This window comes from Chionomys nivalis, chromosome 4 (assembly GCF_950005125.1).
Source record: "Chionomys nivalis chromosome 4, mChiNiv1.1, whole genome shotgun sequence".
NCBI classification, from domain to species: Eukaryota; Metazoa; Chordata; class Mammalia; order Rodentia; family Cricetidae; genus Chionomys; species Chionomys nivalis.
In genome coordinates this window covers 49,679,060-49,702,122 of record NC_080089.1, presented here as the reverse complement: position 1 = coordinate 49,702,122, position 23,063 = coordinate 49,679,060, and the positions used below count along the sequence as shown (strand labels likewise).

At 43.2% G+C, this 23,063-nt stretch overlaps 2 protein-coding genes and 1 pseudogene across 2 annotated transcripts in view; 1 reads left to right on the top strand and 2 right to left on the bottom strand.

Moving 5' to 3' along the window:
• Positions 1 to 22,957, top strand: part of Dlat (dihydrolipoamide S-acetyltransferase) — a 33,177-nt gene extending 10,220 nt beyond the window's left edge. The window contains exons 8-14 of the mRNA XM_057767417.1: positions 8,468 to 8,535; positions 9,145 to 9,237; positions 9,565 to 9,672; positions 14,240 to 14,355; positions 18,194 to 18,356; positions 18,683 to 18,819; positions 19,745 to 22,957. Coding sequence (XP_057623400.1) covers positions 8,468 to 8,535; positions 9,145 to 9,237; positions 9,565 to 9,672; positions 14,240 to 14,355; positions 18,194 to 18,356; positions 18,683 to 18,819; positions 19,745 to 19,874 — 815 coding nt within the window. The 3' untranslated portion in view covers positions 19,875 to 22,957. The remainder of the gene's footprint in view (positions 1 to 8,467; positions 8,536 to 9,144; positions 9,238 to 9,564; positions 9,673 to 14,239; positions 14,356 to 18,193; positions 18,357 to 18,682; positions 18,820 to 19,744) is intronic.
• On the bottom strand, positions 1,458 to 3,425 carry LOC130872599 (28S ribosomal protein S18b, mitochondrial-like; annotated as a pseudogene).
• Positions 17,553 to 17,936, bottom strand: LOC130872972 (60S ribosomal protein L34-like). Its single transcript, XM_057767418.1, has one exon. It carries the CDS (start codon positions 17,907 to 17,909, stop codon positions 17,556 to 17,558), a length of 354 nt encoding a protein of 117 aa, XP_057623401.1. The 5' UTR covers positions 17,910 to 17,936; the 3' UTR covers positions 17,553 to 17,555.
• Positions 22,958 to 23,063: the final 106 nt, after the last annotated feature.

Here is a 23,063-nt window from a genome sequence, read left to right as displayed (position 1 = left end):
GAGAAACCCTGTCACAAAAAACAAAGAACACAACAACAACAACAACAACAAAAATGGTGTAATTTATTAAAAGTTTTTTCTTTTTCTTTTTTTTTTTTTTTTTTTTTTTTTGGTTTTTCGAGACAGGGTTTCTCTGTAGCTTTGGAGCCTGTCCTGGAACTAGTTTTTGTAGACCAGGTTGGCCTTGAACTCACAGAGATCCACCTATCTCTACCTCCTGCGTCCCCCCTGCCTGATTTAAAAGATATTTTTAGTGAAGATTTTTAAGCATGGCAGTTAAGAGAGATATGCTCAGGGAAATAATAATATATTCCCGAGTGACAGTATGGGCTTTTTAAGGGAGAGTCAGAGAACAGAGGCCAGACATACACAAGGGAGAGTCGCAATTAAATGTCCTACCAGTAGGCTCTCTTCTCCTACCCTTCTTCCCTTGGTGAAATCATGGGGTGGCTCTGAAGGTGCAATGGATGGAGTTATGATCCGAAAAGGTGAAACCAGGAGCCCCCAGGATTGCACAAGGGTTTAGTATTGATCTTCTGCTGTAAATGGGGTTTCTGATGAGTCTCCAAGAAAATTGCAGGCTTGAGTCAGGCAGTGGTGGCACACACCTTTAATCCCAGCACTCAGGAGGCAGAGGCAGGCGGATCTCTGTGAGTTCGAGGTCAGCCTGCTCTACAAAGCTACAGAGAAAGAAAGAGAGAGAGAGAGAAAAAGAGAGAGGGGGGGGGGGGAGGGGGAGAATTGCTGGCTTATCACTGGGAAGGAGGAGAGGCCTTCAGCAAATGTTAATTGCTGAAATTCTTGCTTCTCTCCTGCTGAGAGGCTTCAGTCAAGGTGAGGGGCTCCTTTCCCTTCTCATAGCCCCATAATTCTCTCTGTCTTACTTAATTGTTGGCAAAAGTCTATGTGTTTGTTGAGCAATATTGAGTTATAGGACTTGGCTGTGTAATAAAGCTGAGTGCTAGGTTGACAGAGTTTAGCAATAAGCAAAGCAGCTGGTGAGATGGCTGACCAGGTGACAGTGCTGCTGATGGCCTGAGCACCACCCCTGGGACCCACATGCAGGAAGTGGAGGACTGAGGACTGTTTCTACCTGTCATTTGTCCTCTGTCCTCTGTGTACAGTGTGACACCTCATGCATGGGGCTTGAACTCAGGTATCAGATTTGGCAGCAGCAGTCTTACACATTGAGCCTTCTTTACATCAATAGCCCAATTCTTTCTTTTCCTTTTTTTTTTTTTTTGACAGAGGAGAACACAGCTTTATTGTGGTTTAAAAGCTGGGCCATCAGGTTTAAAGCAGGGACAGAATAGCAAGTGCACACACCAGTGAAGACTCTGCTGTTCATACCTGAACCCCTCTCCATAGTCAGTTTCCCATGTGTTTGTCCTCTTCAGCAATTACTTCCTCTTAGGGTCTGCCACTGTCCCAAAATACATGTTTCAGAACACATGCCATCACATAACCCCAAACACCACTTCCTTAATCCCCAGCTTCTTCCCCAGTTCACGAGTTCTAAGCCCTCTGGAGCCCATCTGCTCTGTGGAGGTTTCTGCTGCTGCTGGTGCAGCGGGCACTGCAGGCATTGGTCAGGTGGGGGCCACTTTCTTCTAGGAGATTTCCTTGCTAGAGCTGGCAAAGACGGGACAGTTCTTTCTCTGGTGGCTGTTGCCAACTGTACCCCGTGTACCAAGGCTCGCTTGACAGCAGTGTGGGGGCTGGTGGAGTAACACTGACAGCTCCATGAACACCATAGAAGTCAACATCTTGGGGCTCAACCTGGGGAACGTAGTACCTGAGGAGACCACACTGCCTGGCTTTCAGGATGGCCTGGGTCAGCTTCTTGTGCTGCTTCATACAGACCCCTCCCTGTGTGGGGGGTGTGGAAGATGATACCCATGTGGGCGCACACTGTTCCAAGAGTTTCACATTCCTAAAGTCAACATGCAACCTGTGATCCTGGCAGATGGGGCGACTTTATTGTTACGAATGCATGTCTTCTGGTGCCCCTGTGGCGGTATACCACCTTTGTGGTTGCTCCAGTAGTCATTCCAAACAGGGCGAGAACCGTAGCCTTTTGATATTCTGAATCCAGATATTTCCAAGGTTCATTATGAGAATAAGGGGAAATGGGAAGTGAGGATGGAGAACCTTCTTCAGGAGGATCTTTAGTGCGAAGAGTTCAAAGGGGAGCCTGAACTCCATAGGATCTTCGCAAGAGGTTAGGAAACATCCTGAGCAGCGTGTGTGGCAAGGAGGCAGTCTTCTGGATGCACAGCTGAGGTGCAGCCTAGGATGTCATTCATACTGGACAGGCACCTTAACACTCATGTATAGTCTTAGCCCCTCTCTTTACTTTTGTTTTGAGATAGAGTCTCAGAACAGAAAAATTGCCCAGGCTGGCCTTGAGCTTGCTGTATTCTGTCTTGAGCTTCTCAGCAGTTAGACTCATGGGCCTGAACCACCAGGTCCTGTTTTAAATCCCTATTCTTCCCATTTCCCTGTGCCGCCTGTCCCTGCTCTTCCATCCGTAATCACTGATGGAGCTGCAGTTGTGTCCTCAGCTCTGCAGTTGGATGCACTCAGTCTGGTTCTCACCCACGACCAAGCTGCTGTTCTGTTGTTGGAGGGCAAGCATAAATTTTGCCACTCTTTATATATTTGTGCTTAGTATCAAAGACAAAATAAGGGATTTCATAGAGCAGAAGGGTTGAGCTAATAACTGCCAGAAGAACGTGGACTGGTAGGATCATTGTTTGGAGAGTTAGCAGCACTGGTTATTTTACTAGGGGACAACTGGAGAATCCCAGTATTGTTTTCATGCGGCAGGGCTAAGCAGTCCCTTTATAGGTAGTTATTGAGTACCGTCTGTGTCCCATGTACCTGTGCATAACATGGAGAACATTCCAGCCTCACTGGCCAATGGTAGAGAATGGGTGACAGAAGTCTACTGTAGTGAAGAATGGGGTTCAGAGCTAGACTGCTCGGGTTTAAATGTTGGCTCTGCTGTATGCTAGCACTGTGACCTTTTCTGACTCTGTAACCTGTATACAAAAATAATACTTAATGAGTTGTGAAGATTAATAAGTAACAGTGCTTGTGCAGCTAACATATTAGCTATCTTGGCTCTAAATTTTTAGTATGAACTGAGATGACTTAAGAGCTAAAAAGGAACAGACTCAGTGATACACCTGTCCATGAGTGACAGTGACATGTGATATGGCAGAGACAGGGCATGGTGACTTTTAGACAGGGTGTGTGAGGAGGACCTTTCCAAGGAGGTGGCACGTGATCTCATCTGGAAGGCAAGGAGTCATCTGTTAGCCAACCCTGTGAAGTATTGAAGAAGAGCGCTTGGGCAGAGGGTGATATGCGAGTAACACATGGTCTGGAGTCATCCAAACCTTGACGTGCTTGAGGAACATAATGGAGTGTGCAGAGCAAAGGGGAGAGCAGACGACAAGGGTGGGAGGAATCGAAAGAAGCTGAGTCTGATAGCAAGTAATCTAGCTGATCAAAAGCTGGGGCAGAAGGATCACGACGGTATCAGGCCCTGCCCGGCTACAGAGTGCTAACCACCAAGGCGGCTGGGGCTGAGCACAGTGGTGGAGCACTTGTCCAGCACTGTGTGAACCACAAAATATCTCCCGCTGCTGCCAGGACCTCTGGGGAGCAAAAGGCTTGAGAATCTGGTCCATTAGAAACAATTGGGGTGACACAGGGCAGAATGGTTCGGCAGGAAACAAAATTCTTGACAATATAAAAAGAAATGGGATTGATTGACCTTAAGATTATGAAAATAAGAATCCCTCTGTGCTACTGTTTGATTTGTAAATTAAGGTTGTCTGATAAGCTTGGGGAGTGAGTCTGGGAAGGACTGAGATTAGAGAGAGATTATAAAATAGTCTTCCAGTAGTTGGGAACATTGGAAAGGGGACGGCTAGTTTCTGGGAAGCTTCTGGACATCTGTTTTAGGTTTTCAGTCCCAAACTGAGTTAGTCAGCCAGACTTGTGCTTTTTAGCCCAAGCAACATTGAGTCACTCTCATACTTAATGAGAAGATAAGGACATTCTAGAGTTTTACAAGGATTGTACACATGCATGTTTCTACCTCTGTTTAAGATATTTTGTATATTGATAAAATTTTTAGGATATATTTTCATATTGCATTATGTAGTCCTATCTCTGATCAAGATACTTATACATTGTTTACATTTTGAGGTCATTTTCCTCATTTACTGCACAGTTGTTTACAGATTATTTAATATTCTGATATGAAGTCTTAGTCTTTAAGTTATACAGGTATTAAGTATTATAGGTCAATAGTTATTCATGTTTGTTATGCATATAGTCAGATTAATTAGGTTCCTTAGATACATAGATTGTATTCTGCCTAGATAATCTTCAGCCACTTCAAGGATCTGTAGAACATGGCATTTAAATAACTTAGGGTTCTGTTGACGTGAGACACAATTGCTCCTGACAGCACTGATCTATTCCCAAGAGAATGTTGGGCACTGAAGACACTCCACTTGGAGTTTCTTTTCTTCTTGGCACAATTGGCCTTTGGGCAAGGAACTTCCCCTTCTTGGCACAATTGGCCTTTGGGCAAGGAACTTCCCATGCATCGACCACTGACAAAGTACATGGTGTCAGGACTGGATAAGCAGGACACAATTGTTTATTAAATGTTTATTAAACACTTACCATGTGTTCCTTGCTTAATATTGTTTATGTTGGTTGTAATCTTAATTTTATACTTTATATCTATTCCTGTTGTATATAGTTTTGTAATGGGTTTGGAATGCTCTTATTTAGACAAAAGGGGGAGGTGATGGGGAATCTTTGTCAGCCAATGATCTTTAAGAGGTGGGATCATGGGGTCTGGAGAGATGGCTCAGCAAGTAAGAGCACTGGCTGCTCTTAGGAGGTCCTGAGTTCAGTTCACATGGTGGCTCACAACCATCTGTAAAGAGATATGGTGCCCTCTTCTGGCTTGTAGGCATAACATGCAGACAGAACACAAGTATACATAATAAATAAAGAAATCTTTAAAAAAAAAAAAAAAAGAGGTGGGATCAGGTGAGGGCATGAGCTTTTGGGTACCTGGAGAAAAACACCAGGCGGCCCCAGGGTTTGCTTTCTCTGTGGTTCCCGTGCAACACAGCTGAGCTTGGACTTCTCATTCCTGTTTTGTGAGTTTGCCCCTTACAATAAAGTTTTGTCTTTGGTTTTTTTCTTGGAGATAGCCTGGTATATTGCGATCTGCATTAATTTAACAGGAATGATCCTAACAGTAGCCTGAAGAGTGTAATTGGGAAGGGAGGAGTGAGGAGCAAAGGAAGGAAGAAACAGGGACTGACGGCAACAGGAAGGTTAGGGCTAGTGAGGGTGGAAGGGTCAGTGGGGTCGGAGTCTCCCTCCTTTTATTTATTTTTTTGTTTTTGTACTGTGCTAGGCAGGTTCTGCACCACTGAGAGTAGAGTTGGGTGGGGCTGATGAGACTTTGCAGTGGAGGGTGGGGGTGGCCGCGGCCCAGAGCCCTGACTGTGTGCTGCCTCCTGGCACCAGGTGTTTGTAGTTTTTTTCTCATAACCACCAACTGAGTATTCAACAGTTCAGTCCGGATCTAACATTAACCTCCCCAGAGTTAGAATGAGACTATGGTGTAAGACTGCTCTTATTTCAGGTTCCTTTTGAGTCCTCAGGGCCACCTGTTTGTGTAACTCGTTAGCAGTGAATTAAGGATTGACAGTTCTCCTTGGGTTAGATAACTAGCTAAAGTGACCAATAAACCTTATTAGTCTATTGTAGAGAGTACAGCTCAGACATAGTGAAGAGATGCATAGGACAGTAGAGTGGGGAGGGATGCATATAGCATCCTTCCAGCACACTGCTCTTGTCACCAGTTAGGAAGCTCACCGGGTCTCACCATTCAGAGCATTATTTTCATAGGGGTGTCATCTTAATGACATTGTTGAATAAATCACTGGCCAGTGTTCATTGAACTCAACTTCCAGTCTCTCTCCCCTTAGTGGAATTGGTGCAGGAAGCAGGAGAGTGGAAGAGGAGATGGGGAGGGAGAATGGAAGGATTGAAAGTTACCACCCTTTAATCACGTGTTTGGTCGTTAAGCTAACTAGGCTGATGTCTCTTATCCAGAAGCCCCATCCTCAGTCACCTCATTAGCATAAACTGGTGTGATGTAAAGAAGCTTTACTGAAAAAAGACCAAATACTTATTGTTTGGGAAATGCCAAAGTTTTTAGAAGGTCCATGCCAAGAGCTTGGACCAAAAGCCATGCATATCTATGTTTCTCATACACAGTGCTAGCAAAGAGAAGATTGTTTCTGTTATGGATTTCAGGGATTTAACCTTATTTATTTATTCATTATTGGGCTGAAGACATGTGAGAGGGCTAAGGCATGTGTGTGGAGTTTAGAACGACTTTATGGAGGTGGTCCTCGTCTTCTATTTATGTGGGTCCTGAGGATTGAACTCTGGTCATTAGATGTATACATCAAGTACCTTTGTCCACAGGCCATCTCACCAGCCCCCGAAAAATGTCTAAGAACTGGAAAACACGTGATCTGGGCAGGTGACTCTTATTTGTGAGAAGAAAACATAGTTGGGTAGATGAAAGAACTCAAAAGTCTGGGTAAGGGTGGGTTGTCGTTCCCGAGAGAATGAGAATCACAGTGAAATTTACTTTAGTGAATGAGATCAGAGACAGTAGGTTATATGTCTAGATGCCTGGAAATTCAGAGGGAGTTAAAGAATTGAGTCAGGAGGTAGGTAGGCGTTGAGACAGGGTCTCACGTAGCCCAGACCAGCCTCAGACTTGGTAAATGGCCAAGGATGATCTTATATTCCTGATTCTCCGGACTCTTCCTTCTGAGTACTGAACTTTCAAGTGCCCATAACTATGCCTGGCTGGGAGTTTAGGTTTTTGAGAGAACGGGGGCCTAGGCTCATACCCCAACCCCAAGTCACTCATTGGAAGAGTGAAAGAAAGAGAAAGAAAGAAACAAACAAAATTCCATAGTAAAAGGAACAAAAGTTTAGAGGGGCAGGGTGCTTAGCAAATTTTACCAAAACATTAACTACTGAGGAAGAAACTATTGCAGCTTAAGCCCTGGTGTTTGGAGCTCAGGCGGTGTGACAGCCACCCCTCTAATGTGTGTCTGGTGCAAACCACCTTCGCCTCACTGCCCCGCTTTGTTTTCACAGTATCGCTGTGACCTCCATCCTGCAGCTGAGATGGGTGACTGGAGTCAGGTGTCTAATGTCACAGAACTCTGTTTTTACTGCCAGTCTAGTATTCTTTCCTTGTGATCACCTGTTGTACTTTCTCGGGGAGCTAGGCAAAGCGATGAAAAGCCATGACTAACTCAGCAAACTGATGGGTGGCTGATTTCCTGCCGAGGGATTGAGAGTTGTGGCATCAAGCTCAGTGCTGGTTGCCAGGGGAGGTTATGGTTTCTGTGTGTTTACAAGGCAAGGAATCTAATAGAGGTACTGCACCTCTGTTCTAGAGCCCTGGTGAGGATAAACAGTTGTAGCCAACTCTTTTCATAACGAAGGAAAGGAATTGGGAAGAACTGCACACAACGGGAATCCCTTTAAAGGCTGCGTGGGGGAAGATGAATCAGTTTGACCATTTTTTTTCTAGAAGTGGGCCCAGTGTAAAAGGTATTATAACTAAATTCTGAATCTGCTTCAAGGTCAGGATGATGTGTTTGGGCCTATGCCTAAACCTGAGGCGTCATAGATGGGAGGAGGGAGGGAAATTGGATCAATTAAGCCTGTGAGAGAAATAGAAGGCATTGTGATGTTTGCTCCTTGGTTGGTTTAGTTGTGGCTGGTATGAAAAACCTGTAAATTGTGGGAAATGAATGATTCTAAAGATGATATCATTCATTGCAGTTACATCATCCATCACATTCTAAAGTAAAAAGGTTTATTTGTTAAGAAAATTGTCAATCTCTTACAAAAAATTACTTTATGGTAAAATAAGTCTGTTTCAAGGTTCAATGAAACAGACTGGTTTCTGGTTTTTTGATTTTTTTTTTTTTTTTGGTTGTTGATGATGATGAATGTTTGTTTTGTTTTTTTTGTTTGTTTTTTTTTTTTTAAAAAAACACAGCCAACAGTTAATTTTCCTTTTAGATTGATTATGATCCATATTACTTTTATGTCAGTATTTCCCAACTTAAAAGTAAGGGAATAAGCAAAATAAGAAATAAAACGTTCAGTTTAACTAGAGGAAACTCTAAAGAAAAATGGTTACTATTTGCAATAGTTACAGAGTTGGTCCAGGGCATTCTGTAAGTTAAGGGAGTAATTAGCAAAGCCACTGTTCCGAGGGAGAAGCTAAGGCTGTGAGCCTCAGAGAGCCTCTTCAGGGTCAGTGTTGACCTCGGAGAGCCGATGGTGTTCCGTCACATGTGTTTATGTGTTTCTTCAGGGACGGGACCAGAAGGCAGAATCATCAAGAAGGACATTGACTCTTTTGTGCCTTCTAAGGCTGCTCCTGTGAGTTCTATTTGGCTTTTTAAAATGATTATTATTGTGGGGACTGAACCCAGGGCTTTACACATGCTTGGCAAGCACTCCTGCCAGTGAGCTTCATCCCTGGCCCACAGCCCTTATTTTCATATTTATTTTTTTTAATTCTTCAGTTTAAAAATGCTGTGCTTTCTCTCCACCCCTGCCCCCCACCTTTTCTGGTGTTGTTAAGGAACCAGGCTAACCTTGAACTTGAACTGTACTGCCTCAGCATCTTGAGTGCTGGGGTTTTAGCTACGCACCACCGTGCCTTGACTGCCTTTACGGTCTCAATAAAACTAGTCATTGAATATACTCTTCCTCAGAAATGATAACTCTTAAAATGTGGTTTATAATTCTATGTAAACAAAACAAAACAAACAAACAAACAAAAAACAAACCATGAGGAACAACACTCTCAATTAGCAGTCTAATGTGAGTAGCTTTTGCTCCCGGGGGATGGAGGCAGCTATTCTTCAGAGCTTTGCTGTTTCACTTTGGCATGTAGTCCTCCACAGTCGTAGCGTCTCACAGGTGATCCTCCAGCCGACACTAAGACAGACACAGTCACTAAGTGCCTTTTCTTTTCCCTCTCAGGCTGCAGCAGCTGCCATGGCTCCCCCGGGTCCAAGAGTGGCACCAGCTCCCACAGGTGTCTTCACAGATGTCCCCATCAGCAACATTCGCCGAGTAAGAGCAGCACCACAGTCTGAAGCCAGAGCTGTTGGGCATTTCCACTCTGGTTGTGTAGTTGTGCCACACATTAAGACACTGGAAAGGACCTTGCCAATTGAAAATACTGGATGATTAGTGTAAGGGAGTTTGATTTGGTCGGTTGAGTAATTGGGATAAAGAAGTCTCTGTTTTGGCTAATCTAGTAGAAGGTGCAGTCTTTTGTCTTCTTGCTCTGCTATGTGAGGTAAGCAACCAGGGAGCTGAGTGAGGAGGCAAACAACTGAGTTAGGTAAGGTCTGGGCTCAGCTGAGAGAACTGATGTTGAAATCTCTCTGGTTTCAGGTGATTGCACAGCGGCTAATGCAGTCGAAGCAGACCATACCTCATTATTACCTTTCTGTTGATGTAAATATGGGAGAGGTGCTCTTGGTACGGAAGGAGCTTAATAAGGTAAAACCTGGGAATTCCGTCTGTCCCACTAATGCTCAACAGTGCTGCCGTGCGCTTTGTTATTAGAAGCCGGTCAGTGACAGAAAATTCCTGTCACTTGGGATTGTTAAGTAGAGACTATCCCGAGAAATTTTCATTTAACTTCTTTTGATTTGTTGCTGTTTCTTTTGGACAGTGTCTCACTATGTAGCTCATACCTGTAGCTTCACATAACAAGGCCACACTGACCTTGATGTTGCAGTTGCAGGAATTACGTTTAGCATTTCAAACTTGCTTTGCCGTGGATAGGTATTCGTTTAGCCTGTTCACTGTGCTTTGATGCTTGAAGCTGCTTCGGTAGCTAAGAAAGGATGTCCACATCTTTATAGTCAGGTACCACATACCCACTCAGTGTAAGGCACTCTTGGGAACAGAGAGCACGAGCAATCTATCTTCATTGTAAGTTTATGATGGAATTGGGGCTCTTGTCACTAAGTGTGACAAGGAGTTTTAAAGGTGACAGTTTTCATTTGTAGACCAGTCTCTTTATGAAGCGGTCTCTCAGCTGTGTGGTGAATTACACAGTGTATGTTCAGTACTGAAGGAGTTGAGCAGAGAGTTTAGGGAGACCAGTGACAGGGAATTCACAGTGCTGTAGACAAACATGGCTAAACTATGGAAAAGAGGAAAGGTTTGGACTGGCAGAGAGTTTGAAGAAAATTCATGCTGATGGTTGAGAATCATAGGGGTTAAGGGCTTTAAGAGTAGAAATAAGGCTGGGAGAAAGAGATCCATGAAGGGCTTGTTGCTCTAGTATGAAGCTTCCTGTTGCCAACATGAAAATTCAGGCACTTCGAGTGCCTGTAATCCCAGCACGGTGGGGAGGGGGAGGGCGCAGAGACGGGATCCCTGATGCATGCTTGCTAGCCAGCTAAGTAGATGAGCTCCAGGTTCAGTGAGGTTGTCTCAAAAGAAAGGAGAGTGGGACTGGAGATGGCTTGGTAGTTAAGAGTAAGTGTTGCTCTTACAGAGAATCCAGGTTCAGCTCCCAGCAAGCACCCACATGGTGACTTAGAGCCACCTGTAACTCCAGTTCCAAGGTATAGATGCCTCATCTCTGTAGACAACAAGCTCACATGTGGTGCATCTATGTACATGCAGGCAGAACACCTGTGCACATGAAATAAGCCTTTAAAAATAAATAAATAGATAAGAATGAGTAAAGTGGTCTAAGTAAATAAGGAGCATGAGTGAGGAAGACATTCAGCCACATAAGGTGAATCCTTTAAAAACTAGAAGAACCCCAGCAGCTCCTTCCAGTAGTGTGCAGTCCTTTTCTGACTTCTCTCCTGTTCCTACACTGAAGACACTCTGCTTGTCTTGCTGTTTCTCTGTATTTTCTTAGTATACACTCTTATACTTGTGTCAGTCTGCAGCCCACAGTGTCCATGTGGCTCCCGCCATCACGTCTTTAAGGACTTGGAAAGTACGGCCTCAGCTGGTCTTCCTTATTCTAAATGTGCAGCTGTGCCTCCACCTGCTCACATAACCCATCCGAAGATACTGTTTCACTGCTGTTTATCCCTCTTAGAACGTGTGCTCCCTGAGAACAGAACTCCTGTTCGTGTGTCACCGCTCCCTAGCTAGAGCTTTACCATCGTGTGCCCCGCACAGAGCAGACACGTGTGAGGCACATGACTGCACGAATAACCAGGGGCAGAGTTTGTACATAATTAAGGGACTAAAGGTGATGGCGCACAGTTACTCTCAAAGTATTGAACCGGGTCTGAAGCGATGGCTTAGCTTTAAGAACACTTGTTCTTGCAGAGGACCCATGTTCAATTTCCAAACATCCACACATCAACTTACAGCTGTCTATGACTACACTTCCAGTACACTTCCGGGGGATCTGGCACCTCTTCTGACCTCCACAGGCTCCTATTTGTATGTGGTGCACACACACTCACACTCACACTCAAAAATATTTTTAAAAGCCAAAGAAAACAGGTAAATGTATCCAATGTATTTGATGTATTACTTTGAATGACCCTAACACCATGCTCAGTCCACACATTTGAAGTGTCCTACTCAGTGTCTTTCAGCATTTATCCTCATTCCCACAGTAGGGTTATGAGCATTTTCGTCACCCCAAATAGCCCTTTGCCACAATCCCATCAACCCTTCCATTCTCCCCAGTCTTAACATTTTTGTCTTGGAAGGTTTACTGAATGTGGAATTCTCTGACTAGAATCATATGAAGTCTGGTCTTCACCGAGTACTTTTTATTTATCCTATAATTTCAAGGTTCAGCCATGTTGTAGCATGCATCAGTTTTTCTCATTCTTTCTTCCTTTTTTTTTCTTTTTAAGCTTTATTATTATTTGTTCCGTATCTGCAAATGTGTGTGCACATATGTGTGCAGATATATACAGAGTCCAGCCAGAAGCAAGGGATAGATACCCCTGGAGACATCTTGTCTTGATCTTAGCGGGAATAACTTTTCAACCATTAAGTATGAGGATAGATAGTATGGGATTTTATGTATCTTTTTTATCATCAGGAAATTCCTTCCTAGTTCATTTACTGTTTTAATGTGAAGTGTGCTACTGAATTTTGTTAAGTGTCTTTGAGCTGTTGAAGCAGTCATGTGAGCTTTCTCTTCTGTTAGAGCATTATTTATTCTTTTTCTCTTTTAAGAAAAAAGATCTCCTACAGAGCTAGTTCCAGGACAGGCTCCAAAGCCACAGAGAAACCCTATCTCGAAAAACCAAAAAAAAGAAAAAGAAAAAAGATCTCAGCCAAGTGTTGGTGGCTTATGCCTTTAATCCCAGCACTTGGAAGGCAGAGGCAGAGGCAGAGGCAGGTGGATCTCTAAGAGTTCGAGGCCCGCCTGGTCTACAGAGTGAGTGCCAGGACAGGCTCCAAAGCTACACAGAGAAACCCTGTCTTGAAAAACCAAAAATATAAAAAAAGAAAGAAAGAAAAGAAAAAAGATCTCAGAATGATGCCCAGATCTTAGGGTCAAATGACTCCCCTGCCTGAGCCTCTTGAGTAGATGAGACTATAGACACACGCCGCTCTGCACACCTTACTTGATTTTTAGATGTTACTGCGTCTTCCACTCCTAAAACAAATCCCATGTGTCCGTAGTTAATGGCTAGGTTTTCTCTGCTAGTGTTTTGTTAAAGGCTTGTCTGATATATTTGTAAGATAATGTTTAGGTTTTAACTGTAGAGTTTTTGTCTTATTTTGGAATGAGAATAACACTGAGGAATTACTAACTTGTTCTTCCGTTTTTTAAGAAGCTAGGTGAAGATTTTGTTTTAGCCTTTAAATGTTTGGTAGAATTAGCCAGTAAAGCTGTAAAGGTTGATGGGTGATGGTGGCACACGCTTTTAATCCCACCACTTGGGAGGCAGAGTTAGGTGGATCTCTGTGATCTGTAAACTAGGCCAGCCTGGTCAAGTCTCATCTACAGAGCTAGTTCCAGAACTAAGAAACCCTGTCTGGGAAAGAAAACAAACCAAAGAAAAGAAGAAGGAAAAGTCTTCTGCATGAGCGGATGTCCGTGACCAGTTGCATCTCTCTGATTGTGTTTATCCGAGTTTGTTCTCCTTATTGGTTTGTTTCTTCCTAGAATCGTATGCATTTTCTCTGGGTTGTCGGATCCCTTGGTGTTGAATATTTGTAGTACTTCCTTTTTATGTAGGAGATATTATGTCCCCCATGTCACTCCTAATCTGAGGAATTTGACTCTGCTTCCTCTGTCTAAACTAAACATTTGTTAGTGTGGTTGTCATTAATTTAAGCCTTCATTTATTTATTTATTTATTTATTTTGGTTTTTGGTTCTTTCAAGGCAAGTTTTCTCTATGTAGCCTTGGTTGCCCTGGGACTCACTTTGTAGACCAGGTTGGCTTTGAACTAACAGAGATCCACCTGCTTCTGCCTCCCTAGTGCTGGGATTAAAGGCATGGATCACCACTTCCTGGCTTACTTGATTTTTTTTTTTTTTTTTTTTTTTTTTTTTTTTTTTTTTTTTTTTTGGTTTTTCGAGATAGGGTTTCTCTGTGGCTTTGGAGCCTGTCCTGGAACTAGCTCTTGTAGACCAGGCTGGTCTCGAACTCACAGAGATCCGCCTGTCTCTGCCTCCCGAGTGCTGGGATTAAAGGCATGCGCCACCACCGCCTGGCTTACTTTTTTTTTTTTTTTTTTAAAGATTTATTTATTATGTATACAACATTCTGCCTCCATGTATGCCTGCACGCCAGAGGGGGGCGCCAGATCTCAGTACAGATGGTTGTGAGCCACCATGTGGTTGCTGGGAATTGAACTCAGAACCTCTTGAAGAGCAGCCAGTGCTCTTAACCTCTGAGCTATCTCTCCAGCCCCTTACTTGATTTTTTTTGAAGAGAATAAAACCACTTGGTTCAGTTGAGTAAAAATAGCGATACGCCATAACTTATAGTGTTCAGCTGTTTCGATGCCAAGCAGGAGACATGTAGCTCCTAAGGCCTCCATTATACAGATAAAAGAAACAGCTTTTTGGGGAGAGAGTTTAATAAAATAGTTGGTTGTTGTTTTAACAGATGCTTGAAGGGAAAGGAAAAATCTCCGTCAATGACTTCATCATAAAAGCTTCGGCTTTGGCTTGTCTGAAAGTTCCCGAAGCAAACTCTTCTTGGATGGACACAGTTATAAGACAGTAAGTTGACTGGAGAAGGTGCCCCTTGGGCTGCAGTTTGCCTGTGTCTGCTAACTGCAGCTAGGGATGGGGAGGTGGTGACACCCGTGGATGTGCGGGTTTGAAACAGCTGAAACACTTGATGGTGTTCAGTCGGTAGCAAAGGCTGTGATTCTTGGTAAAAGGAAACAGGTGTAAAATGTAGTCTAGTTATACTGATGATGACTGTCGGAAAGCAGGGTGAGTCAGTTACCTGATCACCAGAGAGTTCTGCCAGCTGTGGATTAGACTGAAAAGCATTTGTTGCCATAAAGGCTCATGACTGGCGGGTACATTTTATTAGGGCTTTCAAACCACTTTACCAGTTAACTGTTTTTACTTGCGTTTTTTAGATGAAGAAACAGGCTCAGTGAGTTATGTAGCTTGTCCCAAGTTAGTAAGCTGGTCAGTGTCAGAATTCCAGCTCAAGCCCAGGCCTTTTTAGTATGTAGATAGGCACTTTTATATATCTTAATTTATTAATTATTAATGTTACCTATTAATAATTTATTTTAATTATGTACCTGAATGTGTCTCTGTGCGTGGGTACGTGCAAATAAGCACAGACCCCCAAGGAGAATGGAGGCACCAAATCCCTCAGAACTGGAGTTTTAGACAGTTGTTAGCTGCCTGGCATAGGTACTAAGAACCAAGTATGGGTCCTCTGCAAGAGCAGTGTGTTGCTTTTAACGGAGCCACCTGTCTCTCCAGCCCCAGTATTATTACAAATATCATTAAAAGAAAATCCCTCTTCCCCTTTGTTTTCTGTGCTCTCACACTCACATTACACTGTGGGCAGTGGCTAGGTGCCTCATTCTGACTCTGTGTCAGATCTCAGAGACTGACCTTAGTCCCCCTCTTTCGATGCCACTCTCAGACCAGGTAGCTGACTACAAGCACGTTCCCACGGCCCGTTTAGCAGGGCAGCTCACAGGGCTTGGGGAAATGCTCAAGTGCACTGCCTTACTGCAAACAGCTCTACACAGGGTACGGATGAAGTCGAGGCCACCTTGACCTCCAGAGTGAGACAAGTCTCCACATAGATGCTACTCAGGTGCATGGGCCGCTGCTGGTCTACTCTAGAAAAGACTGGGCATCCTACTTTACGTGTCTTCTGGGATGTGACCACCTCTGTGTCCTGGGCACTCTGGTTTTGTTGTTTTGTTTTCCTTCCTCCCTCCTTCCTTTGTACTCCCTATCTACTGCCTCCCTCCCTCCTTCCTTTGTACTCCCTATCTACTGCCTTCCTCCCTCCTTCCTTTGTACTCCCTATCTACTGCCTTCCTCCCTCCTTCCTTTGTACTCCCTATCTACTGCCTTCCTCCCTCCTTCCTTTGTACTCCCTATCTACTGCCTTCCTCCCTCCTTCCTTTGTACTCCCTATCTACTGCCTTCCTCCCTCCTTCCTTTGTACTCCCTAATCTGCCTACCTTCCTCCCTCCTTCCTTTGTACTCCCTATCTACTGCCTTCCTCCCTCCTTCCTTTGTACTCCCTATCTACTGCCTTCCTCCCTCCTTCCTTTGTACTCTCTTATCTGCCTACCTTCCTCCCTCCTTCCTTTGTACTCCCTATCTACTGCCTTCCTCCCTCCTTCCTTTGTACTCCCTATCTACTGCCTTCCTCCCTCCTTCCTTTGTACTCCCTATCTACTGCCTTCCTCCCTCCTTCCTTTGTACTCCCTAATCTGCCTACCTTCCTCCCTCCTTCCTTTGTACTCCCTATCTACTGCCTTCCTCCCTCCTTCCTTTGTACTCCCTATCTACTGCCTTCCTCCCTCCTTCCTTTGTACTCTCTTATCTGCCTACCTTCCTCCCTCCTTCCTTTGTACTCCCTATCTACTGCCTTCCTCCCTCCTTCCTTTGTACTCCCTTATCTGCCTACCTTCCTCCCTCCTTCCTTTGTACTCCCTTATCTGCCTACCTTCCTCCCTCCTTCCTTTGTACTCCCTATCTACTGCCTCCCTCCCTCCTTCCTTTGTACTCCCTATCTACTGCCTCCCTCCCTCCTTCCTTTGTACTCCCTATCTACTGCCTCCCTCCCTCCTTCCTTTGTACTCCCTATCTACTGCCTCCCTCCCTCCTTCCTTTGTACTCCCTATCTACTGCCTCCCTCCCTCCTTCCTTTGTACTCCCTATCTACTGCCTCCCTCCCTCCTTCCTTTGTACTCCCTATCTACTACCTTCCTCCCTCCTTCCTTTGTACTCCCTATCTACTACCTTCCTCCCTCCTTCCTTTGTACTCCCTAATCTGCCTACCTTCCTCCTTCCTTTGTACTCCCTATCTACTGCCTTCTTCTCTCCCTCTTCCCTTCATGGCCAACTTCAGGACGACCTCTGGGAGGGCCTTTTCTCCTTCCACCTTGTGAGTTCCCAGGATTAGACTGAAGTTGTCAACTTGGCTACAGGCACCTTTACCCACCAAGCCATCTTGCCAGCCCGATCCCAATGTGTCCCTCCTCTCACTCTGTATTCTATCTGCACAAGCTTTGTTGCAGAGACTCTCTTGAGACACTTGCACTTAGAACCCAGAAGGTCAGTTTGTTTCATGCTGATTATGATGATGTTTTTGGTGAGCCACCTGGTGGCTCACAAAAGGATATTAAAGAATGAAATAAATCTTTTCTTTTTTTTTTTTTTTTTTTTTTTGGTTTTTCGAGACAGGGTTTCTCTGTGGTTTTTTGGAGCCTGTCCTGGAACTAGCTCTTGTAGACCAGGCTGGTCTCGAACTCACAGAGATCCGCCTGCCTCTGCCTCCCAAGTGCTGGGATTAAAGGCGTGCGCCACCACCGCCCGGCAAAATGAAATAAATCTTATGATCTATTTCTTTCCCCACCCCCTTTCATGTTTTTAGAAGTACAAAAGAAGACACATCAAGATGTTAACTTGTAGGATAGACATCTCTGGAGAGTAGTATAATTGCCTCTAAAATCGTGTGTGTGTAGGGGGGGTAGTTGGTAGTACAGGGTATCAAACTTGGGGATTTGCATAGGCAGGTGCTCTACTATTAAGTTACATCCTATGCACCTACAATATCTGAAGTAAATACCCAAGATCCATATTTCTTTTAACCCGGCACTTTTTGTTTTTGTTTTTTTCCCCCATAGTAGAAAATGGAGAAACTGAGGGAGACGCCCAGCTCTCCAACTCTTTTTTCTTTTTAATTAAAAATTTAAGTCGCACATTTATTTCGCTTTCTGACTCTGCGCTTGTGCCTTCAACACTTTCACAACAATTTTCTGCTCCTCAATAAGGAAAGCCCGCTTGATCCTGTCACGGACACACTTGGCACACAGGGAGCCACCATAGGCCCGGCTGACATGTTTCTTTGTCTCAGACAATCTCATGAGGACTTTCGGTCTCACAGTACGAACCCCTCGGAGTCGGCCCGGGCACACACCGCATGCTGATTTAGGTGCTTTTCCAACCTTCTTGGTGTAAAGGTAAACAATCCTGTTGCCAGGAGTTCGAGACAGCCTAGTTTTGTTGGAGGCTGTGTTGTAGGAGAGCCTACGACGGTATGTCAAACGCTGGACCATTCTGAGTGCCTCTAAGCACCGTCCCCGGAAGAGCCTCTTTTTTTTTTTTTTAAAGATTTATTTTTATGAGCATTGGTGTTTTGCCTGTTTGAATGTCTATGTGAGGGTGCTAGATCCTCTGAAACTGGAGTTGGATCAGTTGTCAGATGCCATGTGGATGCTGAGAACTGAATCTAGGTTCTCTGGGAGAGCTGCCAGTGCCCTCAACCCTGATCCTGCTTTCCAGTTCCCTTCAGCTGTTAATCCTTAATGTTGATGAGTTGATTCATTTTCTTTTTCAACAGAAATCACGTGGTGGATGTCAGCGTTGCTGTCAGTACCCCTGCAGGACTTATCACTCCTATTGTATTTAATGCACACATCAAAGGACTGGAAACCATTGCTAGTGATGTTGTTTCTTTAGCATCCAAAGCGAGAGAGGGCAAACTGCAGCCTCACGAATTTCAGGTAGGATACCATCCTGACCTGTAAGGAGTGTGTTACTCTGAAGGTCAGCCTAATGCTTTTGCATTTTCTATTTGAATTTTGCTACATAGAGGTGATACGTTGTCTTGAAAATAAAGCAGTTTAGTTATATGTGAAAAGCTAAAAGGCATATTTTCATAATTCCGTGGAAAAGCCAGCACAAATGACTTTGGTTCTTATCATAGTATGTATCCTTTTCAAGACTTTCTTAAATAAAAGATTATCTCATGACTTTTTCAGAGAATATTTGTAATTTTTTTTCTGGGTTATGTTGACAGTATAACCTATTTTTACACTTTTTCCTTTAGGGTGGAACATTTACAATCTCCAACTTAGGAATGTTTGGAATTAAGAATTTCTCTGCGATTATTAACCCACCTCAGGCATGTATTTTGGCAATTGGTGCTTCAGAGGATAAACTGGTCCCAGCAGACAATGAAAAAGGGTGAGTAGGAAGGTGGAGAAGGGTTGGGAACCTGATTGTATTTTATTCTTACTGGTTTTTTATAAATAGGACTTTAGGTAGAGTCAGTACATCCAGCATGAGATGCGAAGGGAAACCACTTTTGTTAACTTGAGTCAGTCGTGTTTGCCATGTGATCTGGAGATTTCTAGATGGCAGGTTGGTACAGGTCTCCAACAGTCAGTAAATACTGTAGCTTTTGGGCCATACAGTCTGTTACTGATCTCTTGCCATCGTATTTATGAGAACAGGCAAAAATAATATGCTAATAACTTCCAGAAAAGTAGATTTATATCAAAATAGATAGTAGAATTTGGCCTGTGTTGTATAGTTTGGCAACCTATGTTCCCAGGGATGTATTTAGTTTTCCTTCAAGCTGTTAGTTTGAGCTAAAGATAAAGAGTGGGTGGAGCTAGTCCTTATGTGTAATCACTGCTGTTCTTGTGGCTGAGTCAAAAGGGTCAGAAGTTCAAAACCTGCCTCAACTATGTGGAAGTTCAAGGCCAGCCTTGTTAACTATCTCAGAACTTGATGGTGGGCATGGTGGCACATGCCTTTAATACCAGCACTTGGGAGGCCGAGGCAGGCCTGGTCTACAGAGCGAGTCCCAGGAAAGCCAGGGCTCTGTTACACAGAGAAACCCTATCTTAAAAAACCAAAAAAAGAAAACAAATAAACAAAAAAGTTGTTTATTTATCTGTTAGTTTAAGAGGCCTGAAGATATAGCTCAGTAGTAAATCACTTGCATAGCATAAGAGACCTAAATTCAGTCCTCAGAATGAATGAATGAATGAATGGGAATTAATCTACCTAGGTAGGATTATAGGGAGACATCAACATGTGGGCGGCTGTTGTTTCGGGTTCATTGTTTTCTTTCAGGGTACCCACTGGTGGTCTTTCTTTCTAGCTTTGACGTGGCTAGCGTGATGTCTGTCACTCTCAGCTGTGATCATCGTGTTGTGGATGGAGCCGTTGGAGCCCAGTGGCTTGCTGAGTTCAAAAAGTACCTTGAAAAGCCTATAACTATGCTGTTATAATTTACCCAAGAACTTCTACACTCTCTGCTGACATTATATTTATATGTTATTAAACAGGTGGTTCTTTTAAAGTTTCACTAGTTAATTTTATTATTGAATCTGTCTAGATAATTTATTTGTAATAGGCATTAATGAATCTTTTTTAAATGCCAATTACATCCAAATATTGTACCCCTTTAAAATTAAACATCAGTTTAAAGCTCTGTATGCCTAGGGAAGGGACATGTAGGGACACTAACTCTTTAGTGAGAAGTCCTTCCTGGGGGAACAGGAGGGGCAGGATTGTGGCTCCCTGCAGTCGGGCTCATAAAAGTAACTTGGATGAGACCTTGCAGTTTAGAGTTTAATTAATTCAACTTACTTAGTCTGAAGGAAACAGAGTCATGAAAAGTATTTCTCATAGGAAGAGTTTGAACTGAAGCTTTACTTTGGAATCTAACCTTAGAGTTTCCTGTTTCACAATTTTGGTTTATCACATGAGAACTTCAAGGAAAATAAGTGAAACTTTAAGAGTCAGCATTTTCAACCAACTGTTATTTTTATATGAATCTCTAAATAAAATAGCTTTCCCCTCCTTAAGATATAAGCCAACTTCTTGGTATAAATGAGAATTTATGTATTTATTTATAAGCAATTTCAATGTATAATTTGAGAAATCTGCAGTTTCCTCCAAATAAAAGAACATACTTATTGAAATGAACAAGTTGCAGAAGTAGAATTTTCCTTCTAAGATGAACTGGATGTTAATTGTAAATGAACGAACCCAATTATCAAATGTTTTCGCTCAACTGGAGAACTCTGGAATGAGTATGGAATGTATATGGGAGAAGTTGTACATATGTAATATATGGTTTTAGAGTTGTATATGTGCCAATGTCCATTTATCACCATATCCTGCCTGAAAAGGAGTGGGGGAGAGGATGTGAGTGGGTAGTTTGCACTGCTGACTGTGATGTCCAAACTGGGCATCTGGCTAGGTAGCCGCGGCTACTCAGAACGCTAAGAAAGTTGGATAGTTGGATAAAATAGCAAGACTCTATCTCAGTCAAACAAACAAAAATTATGCCTAAAACAACATGACAATTTCTGGTAAAGTTTTTAAAAAGTAGTATATAGTCAAGAGTTTGGTTTTTCAGCCCAGTCCTTGATCATGGAGGGAAGAACGTAAGTAGGTGTCCCCCTTACCAGCCTAAATGCTCCTTTCGTTTTATTATGTTTTACTTTTCTTTTGGAGGGAAGGGAGACGATATGCAGGATAGTAAAAAGAACGTTATCACAATTCCAGACTTCCTGTTAAAGTGATGTGTTTTAATAAATGTTTGGAATTATTTGTGACTTTAAAATAACCCTGACCAGTATCCTTGTATGTAATATGTGGGGCCATCTTCTGAAATTTGAAGTGCTTCATCAGTGTTGAACATGTTTCTAAATGTTCATTATCACTTGGTGCACAAGTGACACTCCAAATAGTCCACCAGCGTCCAGCTGCTGTACCACTGTCACAGCTCCGTGCTGGGACCTCCTCTTTAGCGCCGAGCCATCCTAGGTTGCACTGAAGACTGTACAGAAAGAACACACTTATCACAAAGGTCCATCGTTAGCATGAGCCAAATCTAGTCAAATGTGAACTTGAAAAATGACTCATTCTTTGCTAATGCTCTGTTGTTCCCTTGAAAGAAAAATAAAAGTTTGTCATCTGACAAAAATGTTCTGAGTTAAGACTACTCTAAATCTGGACTCAGCCAGCATAGTAACTGAAAGAAGTTAGAAATAGTGTTTTGGATCAAGAAAGATTGTTTAAAATTTAAACATGTTTTCAGTTGTGTCTGAACTAATTTTTGATCTGTTTGTAGTTTATATCACATTAAATGATTAATGTCCTGTGTCAGCTGCATAATTCAAAGCTCCTAATACAGGTGAAAATTCAAGTGTGTCACCGGCAGGCTATAGTCTTAACACGTAGCTCGGGGTTATTAAAAACCCCATGATGAGGCATGGCACTTACTGCCGAGATGGGAAGCATGGCCTAGCTCTGTTAGATAATATACTCCTGATCTGGGGTTTCTGAGTGTGGAATTATGGTTTGCCAAGACATGAACCCTAGGATGCACTGAAATCATAAACACTGATAGTAAAAGATAGGAAACCACGTCTGTAGGAAACCTGCTCTGAATTTTTCAGGAAAATGACTCAGCAAGCAGCTGGAGAGATGGATCAGTGGTTAAGAGTTCTTGCTGCTATTTTAAGAGGGCCTGGATTTGGTTCCCAGCACCCACATGGCAGCTCACAACCTTCTCTAACTCCAGTTCCAAGGAATCTGAAACCACCTTCTGGCACAGACATGCACATGGTATACATATATATGTATGGGAAATACAGGGATGCATGTGAGAAACCTTCATATTTAAACTTTTCTACATTTCAGTATTAATACCATTCCTGAACAGTATTTCTAAAAGGAGGGGGAGAATGGTTTTGTTAACATAAAATTCATTGAAATACACAAGTAGAATATTTTAGAAATTAGTTTGCATAGCAATTTAATATCCTGGGCTTTTTAGTGTGCATGTTCGTGAGGAGGCCAAAGGACAGTTTAGGGAACGTTTCCTTCCATGAGTTACAGGGGTTGAACGTAGGTTGTCAAGCTTGCACAGGGTGAGTACAAACACATAGTAGCAAGTAGCACCTATGTGTTGGGGGCAAAAGTAGAGATCAGGGCTGGCAAGATGGCTCAGTGAATAAGGTGTTTGTGGCCAAACCTGGGGACCTGATCCTTGGGACCCACATTATAGGAGAAATCAAACTGCAAGTTCTCTCATCTCCCTATGTATGCTTTAGCATGTTCATGCATGTACACACAATAATAAATGTAGAAGTGTTTTTAAGAAGGTAAAGAGTCAATTAGTCATGTGATTGGATGGGGACATTTTTTTCTTTTCTAAACAGTTGAGTGATACTATATTCTTTTAGGAATTATTTTTTATCTGATAAGTTTTGCCTGCATTCTTTGTTTAGTACATGCTTACAGTGAGTGCCCCTGGAGACCAGAAGAGGGTGATGGGTCCTCTGTGACAAGTTACAGACAACTATCAGCAGTTATAGGGTGCAGGGAATTGAACCCAGGTCCTCTGGAAGAGCAGCCAGTGCTCTTAACCCTCAAGCTATCTCTCCAGTCCTAGGTAGGGACAT

Excerpts from the sequence above, each read along its gene's own strand:
- LOC130872972 (XM_057767418.1), bottom strand. The coding sequence starts at position 17,909 with ATGGTCCAGCGTTTGACATACCGTCGTAGGCTCTCCTACAACACAGCC.